At 55.5% G+C, this 12,274-nt stretch overlaps 2 protein-coding genes across 2 annotated transcripts; one reads left to right on the forward strand and one right to left on the reverse strand.

The window, feature by feature from the left end:
- Nucleotides 1–1,003: 1,003 nt before the first annotated feature.
- Nucleotides 1,004–3,968, forward strand: MYCGRDRAFT_97819 (uncharacterized protein; the record flags this gene model as incomplete). Its single annotated transcript, XM_003847110.1, has 7 exons — nt 1,004–1,065; nt 1,315–1,519; nt 2,154–2,380; nt 2,649–2,714; nt 2,869–2,944; nt 3,440–3,577; nt 3,693–3,968. 7 exons carry the CDS (start codon nt 1,004–1,006, stop codon nt 3,966–3,968), a joined length of 1,050 nt encoding a protein of 349 aa, XP_003847158.1.
- Nucleotides 3,969–6,853: 2,885 nt separating this feature from the next.
- On the reverse strand, nt 6,854–7,366 carry MYCGRDRAFT_97820 (uncharacterized protein; the record flags this gene model as incomplete). The annotated part of the gene is made up of 1 exon (XM_003847144.1): nt 6,854–7,366. The coding sequence occupies one exon, from the start codon at nt 7,364–7,366 to the stop codon at nt 6,854–6,856; it is 513 nt and encodes a 170-aa protein (XP_003847192.1).
- Nucleotides 7,367–12,274: the final 4,908 nt, after the last annotated feature.

A 12,274-nucleotide genomic window follows, 5' to 3' on the forward strand; every position in this document is an offset into this window, starting at 1 on the left:
CATCCATCCCATGCGCGCCCCGGACAACATCTTCAAGTCATTACCTCTGCAAGACACATCTCACTGGCATCACCAATGTGGCAGTCTCCGTCGACTCGCGCAACAAGACCACCAAGCACGCACACCACCAAACATGCACACCACCAAGCACGATCTCGACGCGCTGACCGAGGATGAGGCCGAGAATGGCCACAGAAAAGTCATGGCCTACTTGGAGGCTATCGGCATCGAGATGAAGGCCATCGTGTGCAGCATCCGGCAGATTACGGGCATTGAAGATAGGAGCGGCGGGGCAAGGAGAAGTGGGAGTGTGCGGACGAGTCTCAACGGGCAATGAAACCCAGAAGCAGCGGGATAAGAGGAGGTGGGCGCGCGCGGAAGAGTTGCTGGACGCGATGCTGAAGTGGATTCAGGAGGGCATTTCGAGGAGTATGCCGAGAGTCTGACAAGGATGGGCAAGAAGATGGACACCGAGTGTTCCCTCATGCGCAGAGTTGCTGCTGCGCAGGATGGACATTCCGTTCGCGTTCGCGATTCGCGGGCGCTACACCTCGTGAACCGTTCGACGGCGCGAAGCTGCCTTGAGGCATTCAAAGGGGTGCCGAGATATCATCGCCGACGGAACCCAAAATAATGCACACGCGGCTTGTTATTGTATCCACCATCCTCATGCTCTCCTCCGCCCCTCCCGCCTCGAGACGGAGCACAACGGGAAAGCGAGTCGCATCGATTGTGGCCCACCAAAGCTCGTGCTGTCCACCCGCACCCTCTGGAGTCGCACCACCTGGAGTCGCACCACCTGGAGTCGCACCACCTGGGGCGCTGCCGTTGTGTGCAAAGTGTACCACGGGTGAAGATGCTCGCGCTTGGCTCTTTCGACAACTTCGGCTGCAAAGAGTTTCGGAAGTGATGCTTCTGAAGCTCGCCTGTTCGCACGGTGGCAACATCCGACATCCGCATCTGATTGTCCGACTGACATCAGCGAGACACAATCTCGGCAACCATGGCGCTCTCCACCACGCGCTCGCACGAGACTGTGGTGGTGCATAAGGATGATGCTATAAGGTATAGCGAAAGCAACAGCACCGAGAATGGCACTGGCGTGTGCAACTAACATTGACAGATGTGTGAGATGCGGTGGTTGCACGTCGCTGTGGCGACTGCCCACGATCAGAAAACGGAGAAGCAATTTCACAGAACCATGTAACTGCGCATCCTTCGTCCAATCCAAATTTCGCGAGCGCGTTGGAATGTAGGGGTGCATTCTGAGGCAATGTCCCCGCTACTCCTCCGTTGCTCCTCCGTGCTAATCAGACCTTTTTCATTGATCGCGCTACTGCTCTACACTTGTCGCGCTATGGCGCCGTCCACACCAGGAGCGACTCCCACCCACCGTCCCACCGCCAGACTTTCATTCAACTGCGTTACGAAGCGTACAAGCACAAAGACTGCCTCCCAGCTTATCGATGCCACTCGACCAGTTCAAACAGTGGTCACTCTACTAATTCGGGAGATTGTGGTGAGTCTCTCCAAGTCAGCAGCATTTTGACTACAATTAACGTGCGATTGAAGAGTCCTGACCTCACAAAGGCTTCTGAGCTCAAGCAATACCACAGTGCAATGCTGCAGCACCATCTCAAAGTCCGCCAGTCACTGTCCAAGCGGATTTCTGAGAACGAAGGGGAAGTGGTGCAACGCAGTGACACTGAACAACGAACTGCGACAACATTGCCCGGACCAGCAACTTTGGCTCTGGGCAGGGACGACGCATACGGTCCCGCTATAGTCCGAGACTATCGAGCACAGATCCCAGAGACTTTGTTCGCACCCAACTGGACTCAGGAATTGTACAACACCGATCTTTTTCCAGCCGCGGGCGACTCCTGGCGCCCGCTTCCGACCAACAGTTAAGGGTGCTTTGAGCGTCATCTACGTCCTGCGACTCCCACTTCTGTGCCTGTGCTGAATAAGACCATTGCTTAGAGGAGGCCGAGGCAGCGAAGCTCAAGGTTAAGGTGAGGACGATGCAGAAGGAGTCGATGCCGTTGTTGTGAGCGAGGAAAGGCGGAGGAAAGGGGCCGAAATGTAAGGCGAGGGAGACGTACGACAAGACAAGTAAAACCGTACGCTGCGACTGCCTGCCCAAACTCGAGTGTCAACCGAAACACTACTACCACACTGTATCCGCGCGCAATCACCGCCAACACGATGCATCATCTCTCCGTCTGCCCACCACCGCCCTCCACGCCGCCCATCTGACAAAGCCTGCGCTTTTCTCCGTGAAAACAGACACTTCCTCGCACTTGACCCTGGAGATCTGTCCATTAGTGAAGTCCGGCCGGCTGCCACACATGGCATCCCAAACAGTTGCAAAGGAGCGGTAAGGCACACCCTCAGTACGGAGCAGAAGCTGCCGTTCGGTGATGTCCGCTCTGCTTCATACCAGCTGACCCTCTACAGGTACACTACAGACACTGCACTCATCGGAGAAGCAGCGGTGCTTTGGTGAAGCTCGGCAGCTCTGGACACTGGACTCAGTCTACGCTTCATACCAGCTTGAACCAGGAGCTATGAACATCCACCCTTACTCCTTCATTGGAGAAGAGTTGACGCATATTGAAGTGACGGTTGAACTCTGGACGTGCCAGCACACTCGATCTGGACGAGAGCACGCTCCGAGGGACACGGAACGGGCATATGGGATGTGGGGACCGGTAAGGACGCTGCCTGCTTTGATACGGTGACCATCACCAAGACCAGCGGAACCACCAAAGTCGACTTCACCCTCCCTCGTTTCAGCTGAGTAACCATCGATACGAGGCATCACTTGCTCCACTCCGCTTGATCTCTGCTGACAACTGCTTGCAGACCCAGCTCGATTCCCAGCTTTCGACCATCCCCTCATCTCGGTCCACGACGTCTCTCACGCCTGCCTAAATCCGTCGTGCGTGCATTCGACATTGCGGATCGACCATTGGAAATCCAGCTCCCGAAGCTACCATACCAGTGCCGAAACATCGTTCGAATGACGACTGGCGCCAAGTGGAAGATACTATCCCATCAGCGTTTCGCTCCCGCGTACGACGAGAGTCCTCCCAGCTACAGTGTCTGGAGTCACGTTCTTGGATCGTAGCCAGTGTCCGACATACCTCGTACCAGCAGTCTGCTCATGTTGATCAAGGCAAGATAACCAATCCGTGCATCACAACGCTCCGCCGCCTACTCCACACCCAAATCTCTCCGCAGTGGCATTGACACGCCCTCCGCCCACAGCAATTCAAGATCTTCGCAGCTCACGGAACAAGGCCACTGCTCTCCGGTCAAATGCATGTCCCAGAGAGGATTCGTCCAGCAAACATCCTCCTAGGTTGCCGCTGCTACTACGCAGTGCTGGATTTTCCAAACAACAAAACATTAGGCCTGGCTGTGACATTAAAAGGCAGCTACCGCACCGACCGCCTCCATTCAGACCAGCAAGGGATTGTTCGGCATCACTCTCAAGAATGGCAGCCAGTCCTGGGAACTCGACGAGCTCATGGAAGGGGAGCAAGCGGCCGATCCGCCGCACATTGGCCAGGTACGAGCGTGATTCGAGCCCTGCCGCCAGTGAAGACGAGGAGAAGTCAAAGGCCAAACGCACCCGCTCAAACGACCAGAGTGGACGCAAGCTTCGACCGACGACGTCTCCCTAGCATGGCAGCGCCAAACAGGCCACGCGGCAAGGCAAAGCGCACACCGAAGGCCAAGGCGAACGCCACCCCCAATGCCAAAGTAAAGGCCACGACAGTCAGCACACCCCGCATCAACTCCCAGCTGGGGAGCGAAGCAGTTTATCCAAGCCGGCGAAGCCAAAGCGCGGAAAAAAGAGGGCCAAGCCATCTACGCCAGCCGAGCCCGCTGATCCGAACCTCGACAGTGACACCGACGCCGACCTCTCATCAACGATGGCGCCCAAGCTAGTGGGGTAGACAAAGATGGTTCTTACCGACAGCAAAGAGGAGAGCGAATAAGCGGACGTGGAGCACGGACGGACGGGGAGAGACGGACGGGAGTAACAGGACACGGACATGCATACCCGCAAGGGGAGTGGCACATCAAAGGTGAATCTGGAAGACCGTCTTATGCTGTCATCACCGGCCTCCTCCTCTTCTTCCTTTTTCTCGCCAATGTTCCACGCTTCATCATCTCCCCGCCTCTTATCTATACGAGCAACCCTTGTCGAGACCAAAGTCGGGCATGTTTCTGAATCAACGCCACAACTGGAGGTGAACCGGGCAGACGGCGATCTATGGATGTTCTGGACATGTGGGCCGAAAAGATTGGATGCTCAAGGCAATGCAATGCTACCGAAGTGATCAGGTCCACTCCCAACGGCGTCGTCAACGGCAATGTCCCTACCTTTGGACTCTGCATCCGACATGATCCCATCCGCAATGTCAAGATACCTATATCGGACAATGACAGCACAGCACCAGCCTACACTTGCCGCACTCAACTCCTCGATCACACTTCCCCAACGAACTATCAGCCCAGGCTCCTCCGATTTCTGGACATGTCGCCAACCATCTCCCTTGAATTGACCGATCGACTGACCACCGGGCACACTTGGCGATGCTGCCGGAACGACGATCATGCCAGTCATGTGCGAGGAGCGCATGCGTGTGGAGACTTCACGATTCAAAGAGGATCTGCCATCTGGGAAGATGGCGAGAGTGGTGTAGGAACGCAGCGGAACGACAAGAGGGTGGAAAGTATGTCATCTTCCAGTCGATCTCTCTGCAGCGAACTACCAGCCGATTCGCTGACTTCGATCCGCCGACATTTCTTCTGGGCATCGCAGATTCGCAAGCGTCCTTTCTCGGCGGATATTGATGCCCATCTATCCTGGTCAGGCCGGTTGTTGGTCCACTCAAAAGCGGTGCCAGCCCTTGCGACACAGGAAATTGAAGATTTCGCTCGCCGCCACACGAATCTGCTCGAGATTGCTGTGACCTGCCGGCTATTTCGCGGCTTGCTGGCAGGCTGCTCGATCGGCACCTTTTCACACGCTTTGCGGCATAGCAGAGACCTGCTAATCTAGTCGCAGAATGCCGTCATCCGGAGAACATCCTCGGAGGCAGGTATCAGCTCCAAGACTTATTTAGCACTACTCCACCGGCCACCCCGCTACTCACTCCAACATCGTTACGTCGACCGTCAGCCAACGCAAAGTGCAGGCTAGCAAAGACCACCTACTGCGGCAGATGAACGACGCCGAGCTGGAAGAACTCGAAGCCTTCCTCCGCAACAGACCAGCGAAGATCCGCACCACATTGCTTTTGAAATCTGTATTGTAGGGCAGCGCTGTATCAGATCGATGCCAGACAAGAGGGAGAATGACGCGAGACGGATGAAGAGAGATGGGAGAGGTAAGACGAGGGGAAGGCCAGGGGTCCAGCAGTGAAGCATCGTCTCTGGAAACCGCCTCTACTAGTTCTGCTGCTGAATTGGATCTCCCCGGAACTGGAGGGACCGAGGGAGTCTAAGCAGGTCGTTCGTACGGCCAGCATCAGGCGCCGGTGCGCTAGTGGCGAATGCGAGCTGCATGATGGTTGGGTGGTCTTAAGGTGAGGCAACGATAGATCTGCCCAAGTGAAAGATGCTGCGACGATGGTAACAGATGACTGCATTAAAGGCGAGCGCAGGCGTACCATAGACATCGCGGTGACCGGCTCAATGTCGCCACAGCGTCCTTCCATTTTTAACATCACCTTTGCTCGCGCGGCCGACGAACCACAGTCAGCATAACCTTTCGAAGGGAGCCCGCCCTTTTCTTCGACGATGCCTAGTCAAGCTCATGTCGGACGACCTCCACATCTGCATACTATTCAGTGCATTGTCCTGTAGTCGCTGTATGCATAGTTGATTAATTGTGGTAATGGACCTGCTGTACTAATATATGCTCTCAAGCTTCCTGTATTCGTCGTCGGCTACCAGGTGAGAGTGAGTGAAATCCGTGTTTTTTAGTGTGGGTGCCGGGTGTCGCCACGGTGCGTGTGAGTCCTCTCGGTTTGTTTGGTGATGCGATCGCGCTCATCCAGCTCGGTGCTTGTCCTTGTGCGATTTGGACGGCTTGAGAGTGCTCGCAGCGAGGTATCCAGAGCGCGATGCGAATCGTTTTGAGCGATAAGCGTGGTGGTAGCACTGTCGCTACTGAGTATATGGCGGTCGTCGAGTGCTGCGAGTGGCGGCGAGTCCACCGTCTGGAACCGTAAAGCTCGAAGACCTGCCTGTTCGGGGCTGTTTCCAAAGGCAAGGTAGCTCTCGAGGCCAACTGTGGAGGAGTGCGCCGCCATGAAGATGTCCTGCGACTTTCAAGGGAACAGCTTGAAAGAGTAGAGTAAGTAGGGAGAGAGAGATGTGGATGAGAGGGAAGTATTCTTTGTAATAAGAGTTGATGAGAAGTGTGGACTGGTGTTGACTGGTGTTCCAAGACAGTAGGTAGTCACTTTGATCGCTGGAGCGGAGATGGAGCGGGCGGAGATGGAGCGGACAGGGGAAGTGATCATTGCGATCTACTGCAACTGCCACTGCAACTACAGTCTGCTACCACCAAAGCACAAGAAGATGCATATCACGGATCACAGATCGCGAGTGGTGCATACGGTAGACTCTGGCTGATGGTCACGTCACGGTGTCTTTCTGAAAGATATCCCGGACTATCATTGCTGGACTCGGCGAAGATGACTGACTCTTCGACTCTTTTGCCACCCCCAAAGTTTGCCATCAGCAATTTCCTCGCTCACCAAGCCCGTCATCCACAGGTCCGTCGAATTATCCCTTGTCGCCCTTGATTTTCTTCGTCCACACGATCTCAAGTCCTTCTCGGGAGTGGAGTCGCTGAAAGGGTCGATGGTTCTCGCTTTGGCTGAATGCGTGCAGTTGTGATGCCGCGGACAGTCGGTGGCGACGAGTTTGCATCGGCCAGAATGCGCGACCGGGAGGGCGTGGCGTCGCCGCTGAGGGTGGGTGCTGAAGCGTTAGAGGCTAATCGATCGCGAGCTGGGGTAACGTCGCCGCGGACGGTAGAAGAGCCGGAAGTGGAGCGACCATGAGATGAAGTGATTTCGCCGCGAGAGGGCGCCGCCGAGCAGTATGCGGCTTGCGCGTGTGACTGAGAAGATGCGGTCGATCCAGCTTGAATTCGAGTGGAAGCGCAGGAGCTTGTGCTGGTCTGATCAGCCATAGTGGAAGAAGAGGTGGTGCTCTTCTTGTTGTCCGACACGGCAGTGCCCTTGTTGTCAAACGTGGCGGAAGTGGTGTTCATCTCGTAGACAGCGGCGCAAGGCCACGACTTGAAGTGTGTGCGAGGGCTGATGCACAGCATGCGTGCGGGCAGTGCACGAGAATGAGATTGTCCAATCTCAGAAAGGTTGGAATTGAAGATGAAGTAGGACTTCAAGAATATGGGAAGGAAAAGGTTGGAGGACTGGTGGAGGCTGAACTCGACCCTTTACCGCAGCCGAGTGATGAACGTCGGCAATCTTGGATGTCAATGACGAGGGCCAGTCAGTGACTCTCCTCCACCGAGGTAGCATCTTTCATATGCACATCGATGCAGCGTGGAGAACACCATCCCTCCGTGTTTTGAACATGGTACCTGAATTGCTTTTCTCTTGAAATCGGACGGTTGGAGCAGCAAAATATGTTCACTCCGGTTTCCGCCGGTCGCAGCAGCAGGATCCGTGCGGCACACCACGCTTTCCGTCTGCCTAACAAGGCCGCCGCGAGTGGAGGACAGATCGATGTGAAAGACAGCCGTGGGAAAATTGCCTTCTTCCTCGTGGAATCGATAGATACCTTACTGTCCAGATAGCTAACAAAGGAGAGGATCGTGAAGATACGTACCTCCTCCTGAGACCAGAGAGCTCTCTGCGTCCGCGAAGCATCTGTAGAAAGTCGTACACCGTGCTAAGCCGTCGATGATAGATCATCGGTCGTCGGTGTTCTGGTAGCAGCTTCCGAGGAGTGTAGGCTTGTCGATGCTGTTATCGCGGTGTAGGGATCCGGCTGCACCCGTGTTAGTGGATGAAGAGGATGCCAGCGACTGAATTGAGGGCAAAAGCTTACATTGACGTGTACCTGCGACTTTGCATCCAGGAGTGCTTGATCTCGCTCAATGATCCAGTCTTTTGAATCCCGCCGTGAAGAAACGATCCCCATGGGGAGTCTACGATGTTCATTCTCACCGCCGCCGCCCAAACCAATAACTTCTCGCCCTGCCAAAGACATGGAGAATATCCAATACGGATCCCGGGGACATCACTATAGTTATCCACCAAGTTTCACTGCCGCTGAGAGAAAGACTCGGCTTCAGAACATGACCATCGATGATAGGTTGTCCAAGATGTACACATCAGATCATCGCCACCCGAGGTGACTGAGGCGTCAACCGAGCTTTGACCAACGTTGTGCGCCGACGACTCATCCTGTCCGGCGAGCGCGGGACGACAAATCGGAATTGAAGCCGCTAGCACCGAAGACAAAGTGGAAAAGTGCGGACGGCGACAGCTGCTGCTGCTGCTGAGGCAGATGTCTAATGAGTCGTTGGCACCTCGAATACGGAAGCTGACGTTCTCCTCGCGACGTTGGCGGAGCTGAGCTGATCAGGGATGTGGGTGGGCACGCTTGGTACCATCCATACGACATCTCCGCCGACATTACTGATGAGGGTATGGTGAGACCATCATTGCGGGAGAGGATATGCCCTTGCTCGGCTTCCTACACAGGAAACGCTTTGTGGCTCGCCTTGCCGCTCGTGCTCGGTGGAGACGTAGGCTTCGCGGGGCACGGCGGCTCTGGTGTGCGTACACGACACTCTTGGACCGGGTGAAGTCTGCACTCCGTAACAAGGAACCTGATTCCACGCCTGCAAGAGTGCGCAGGGATGGGGAGAAAGAAAAACGCAATGCTCGGGGCGAAATTCGATCTCGCCTAGATGCATATCAGCTTGACTTCCAATGGCAATACGTCCAGTCTAAGAGGCATGACAACGTTCCGCCGAGAAGTCTGTATAATGTATTTGGAGGTAGGTTGGAGCCGCCTGGAGGCAAGGGTCGATAGAAGAGGGGCGTGCAGTCCATTCACGGATCCCTTCTTCTGATTCCTAACGGCAAAAGCGCGGCACCGCCTTGCTGACGGGAAGGATGGAATGTTTACGTATGTTCGACAAGAGAAGTTCTTTGAGCTGCGCTCAGGGCGTGAAGGAACGGGCGGAGCGTGTTAAGGTTTCCATAGCGGGTCGAATGGAGCTGGTCAGAAACGCGAACGTCTTTCGAGGGGCTGATCCTCGTGCCTGCGAGCGTGAATTCCGAGGAGCTGATCTGGATTGGTATTGACGAAACGTTTGAGGCTTGTGGAAGTGTAACGTGCAGAGCACCGGTCTCCGGACTTGCCTCCAAAAAGCTCTATGTCAGGCTGCAATGCTCGGCCTCGAAGCAGTACGCTCAGAGTTGAGCCTTCAAAGGTCAGCTGGCTGCTAGCGAAGGCTGCACGACTTTGCTGACCTAACGGCGGCGTGACGGAGGTGGGAGATCTCCTCGCGAAAACAACCTGCATTCGAAGCACCGCCATTGTCTGCCCAGCTTACAGAACCTCCACATTTCTTGAGCTTGCCAGTAGATGGTGTCGATAACCCGCTTGTCATGACTGCTGGCTCGCTCGGTGAAGCACAGCTCCTGTGCTTGGGTCCACGTGTGGCGATGGCGCTCGATGTGTCGGGATGCACTTTTGTCCTGTCGCTTTGATTCACAGAGGTAGTGGGCGAGAGGCGTTCCTGGTGGTAAATAGAGTTGCGTGAACTTCGAATCTCCACACGATCGAGAGTGCCTGCGTTGAGGCAACGATCCTCATGAAGTGCAGCAGTTGTCTCCCGATGCTGACTGGCCGCAGGTCTTCCTGCAGATGCGACGCGGTCGAGATTGTCGTCTTGAACTTCTTTCGCGCTCCTCCCTTGCGCGGTTTGTCCTCATTTTGCTGGCGCGACGTCGTCGGGCTGCATTAATTTCTCCGGACCCCTGTGAAAGTGGAGGTCGACAGACGACGAATGGTGGTATAGGAAAGGGCGATTAAGAAGGGCGGGCGGGCCTCGGTGGTATTGTTGTCACTCGGCAGACTGAGCTGTTCTGCAGTGCAGCGCTTCTTCAAATCGGCTGCACCTTCAGCCGCCTAGCCTCGTCGTTTTGTCCTTTGCTTCCGCTCCATGTACTTGGTCGCACTGCTCTTCTAACAGACAGATTCGAGTCTGTGAAATCTTGGGCTGCGAGCGATGTGCGTTAATCGACGGTAGGAACGCATGCTTGCGATCGTGTCGGTGAGGGCGCGGGAGCGAAGCTGTCTGCAGTGGCTAAGCGATTGAGGAGGATGATGGAAGTGATGCCATGGCGTAGTTGTAATGGCGCGGTGATCGGGTGATTGCATTTCTGCATGATGAATCAAAGAAATTTGCATTCGAGGGGTGCCTTGGTCAAGCTGTGGATTTCTTTGCAATTTGACATCTTCCTTGATGCGGCTCTGCGGGAGGTCCCGAGGAAGATCTGCGTGGGGTCCCCAGATTGCGGGTTCTTCCCGTGCGGCTCCGCATTTAAGGTTCGCCCTGGGATTTCGCCCCAGCAAGGAGACCTCTGCTACGACATTCGACACGGACGAATGCACTGAAACCGCACTTGTATAGTCCGACCGAAGAGCCGCAGCTCCAAGGTCGAGATCGTTCGCCAACAGTCCGGCATCCGAGCAGAAAGCAGACAGGGTCTGGCTGCATTTTGAATACAAGACAGTGCATAGCCGTCATAGGTGACTCAGTGTCACGGCTCAAATGAGAGACACGTTCAACACTGAAAAAGTTCGATAAAGGGGCTAAAGAAGAAGGTCGGAACGACCGCTATATAAAGGTCATGGTGTCTGAGGCAGCAATGAAGCTGGTCCGTCACACACGCCCCCTCTCCCATTCACCACGTCCTCGTGGTGTTGCTACATATAACGGACACCCTACTTGTCGAGAAAAAGGAGGGGAACACGCCCGTGAAGAGATCGTGTCGGTGCGACCGGTACAGGCCGAGCAATCGACGCAGAGGCGAAGAAGGAAGGAAGAAGGAAGCAGGACTGGCTGGCCGGCGGCGGCGGCGGCGTGGACCTGAGAACGGGCCAGTGAGAAGGCAGAGAATGCCCTCAAGTTTTCATGACTCAGCGTCAGCAGTGAGTTGACGGCTAGTGAGGCCATTGTATCCGTTGTTGACGTTCCTGCTCTTGCTGACAGTCGTCAAAGCGGATGCAGCCGCTGGGCTCGTTGGTGTCGGTGAGGGTGGCTGCGAGGGCTTGAAGCTGCTGTGGATTGGTGCGCTGGCGTGAACGCAGAGTTCGTGGCTTCTGAGGCACCGGTGGAGCGATCGGTGGTAACGAACGAGGTGGTGGAGCGACCGCCGGTGCGATGGTCGGTGATGCTGCTGCTGGTGCAGCGACTGGCGAGGCTGGTGAGCTAGTGCAGAGAGTCTTGCTGTTGTTAACGAGGTCGCGAGCTCACAAGTGGACAGGCAGTTGGTGAAGCAGATGCGGCTGCTCTCGGTGATCTCGACGCTGGTGAGGAACGAGGTGGTGGAGCGCTCGTTGGTGTGACGGCACTGTATCCAGCGCCGCTGAGTGCGGTCGAGTCTAGAGCGCTTCGGTGCGTTGATTCGGTGATGTTCCAGTTAGGCAATGGGTCGTTCTGAAGGTGCTGAGATCAACTCGGAAGCACTGCCTGGTTCCTGAGACGCTCATGGCTGATGAAGCGTCTGGCAATATCACGGCAATGTTGGTGAAGCCGGTAATTCGCGCAGCTGGTGAGGAAGGTCGTGTGATGTTGTCGAAGTGATGGCAGTTGAAGAAGCAGATGCAGCGGTCAGTTGGTGAAAGCTAGTCCTTTCCAAGCACCGTCTACCCTCCCTAATTCCCTTTCGACATTGCCTAGACACTCCGATTACCGCACCAGCCGTACAGAGCGAAGTATTCCTGAAGATACCAACGCGATACGGCGAACCGAGCCTTTAGTATCGCAGTCGGAGGCAAGCGACTTTTCGTACATGGTATGTCGCGAGAGATGCTATTCACCTCTCGGCCCAGACGGATGCGTATATTGGCGGTAATTGGGAGGTTGTGGACATCGTCTCTGCAAGGTCTCGAATGCGTCCGCACTTCAAGCCGTGGGAACACAGTCCCGCCACCACGGCATATAGCGCATACGCGGCAACGAAGATAACTC

Source organism: Zymoseptoria tritici, chromosome 17, assembly GCF_000219625.1.
Source record: "Zymoseptoria tritici IPO323 chromosome 17, whole genome shotgun sequence".
NCBI lineage: Eukaryota > Fungi > Ascomycota > Dothideomycetes > Mycosphaerellales > Mycosphaerellaceae > Zymoseptoria > Zymoseptoria tritici.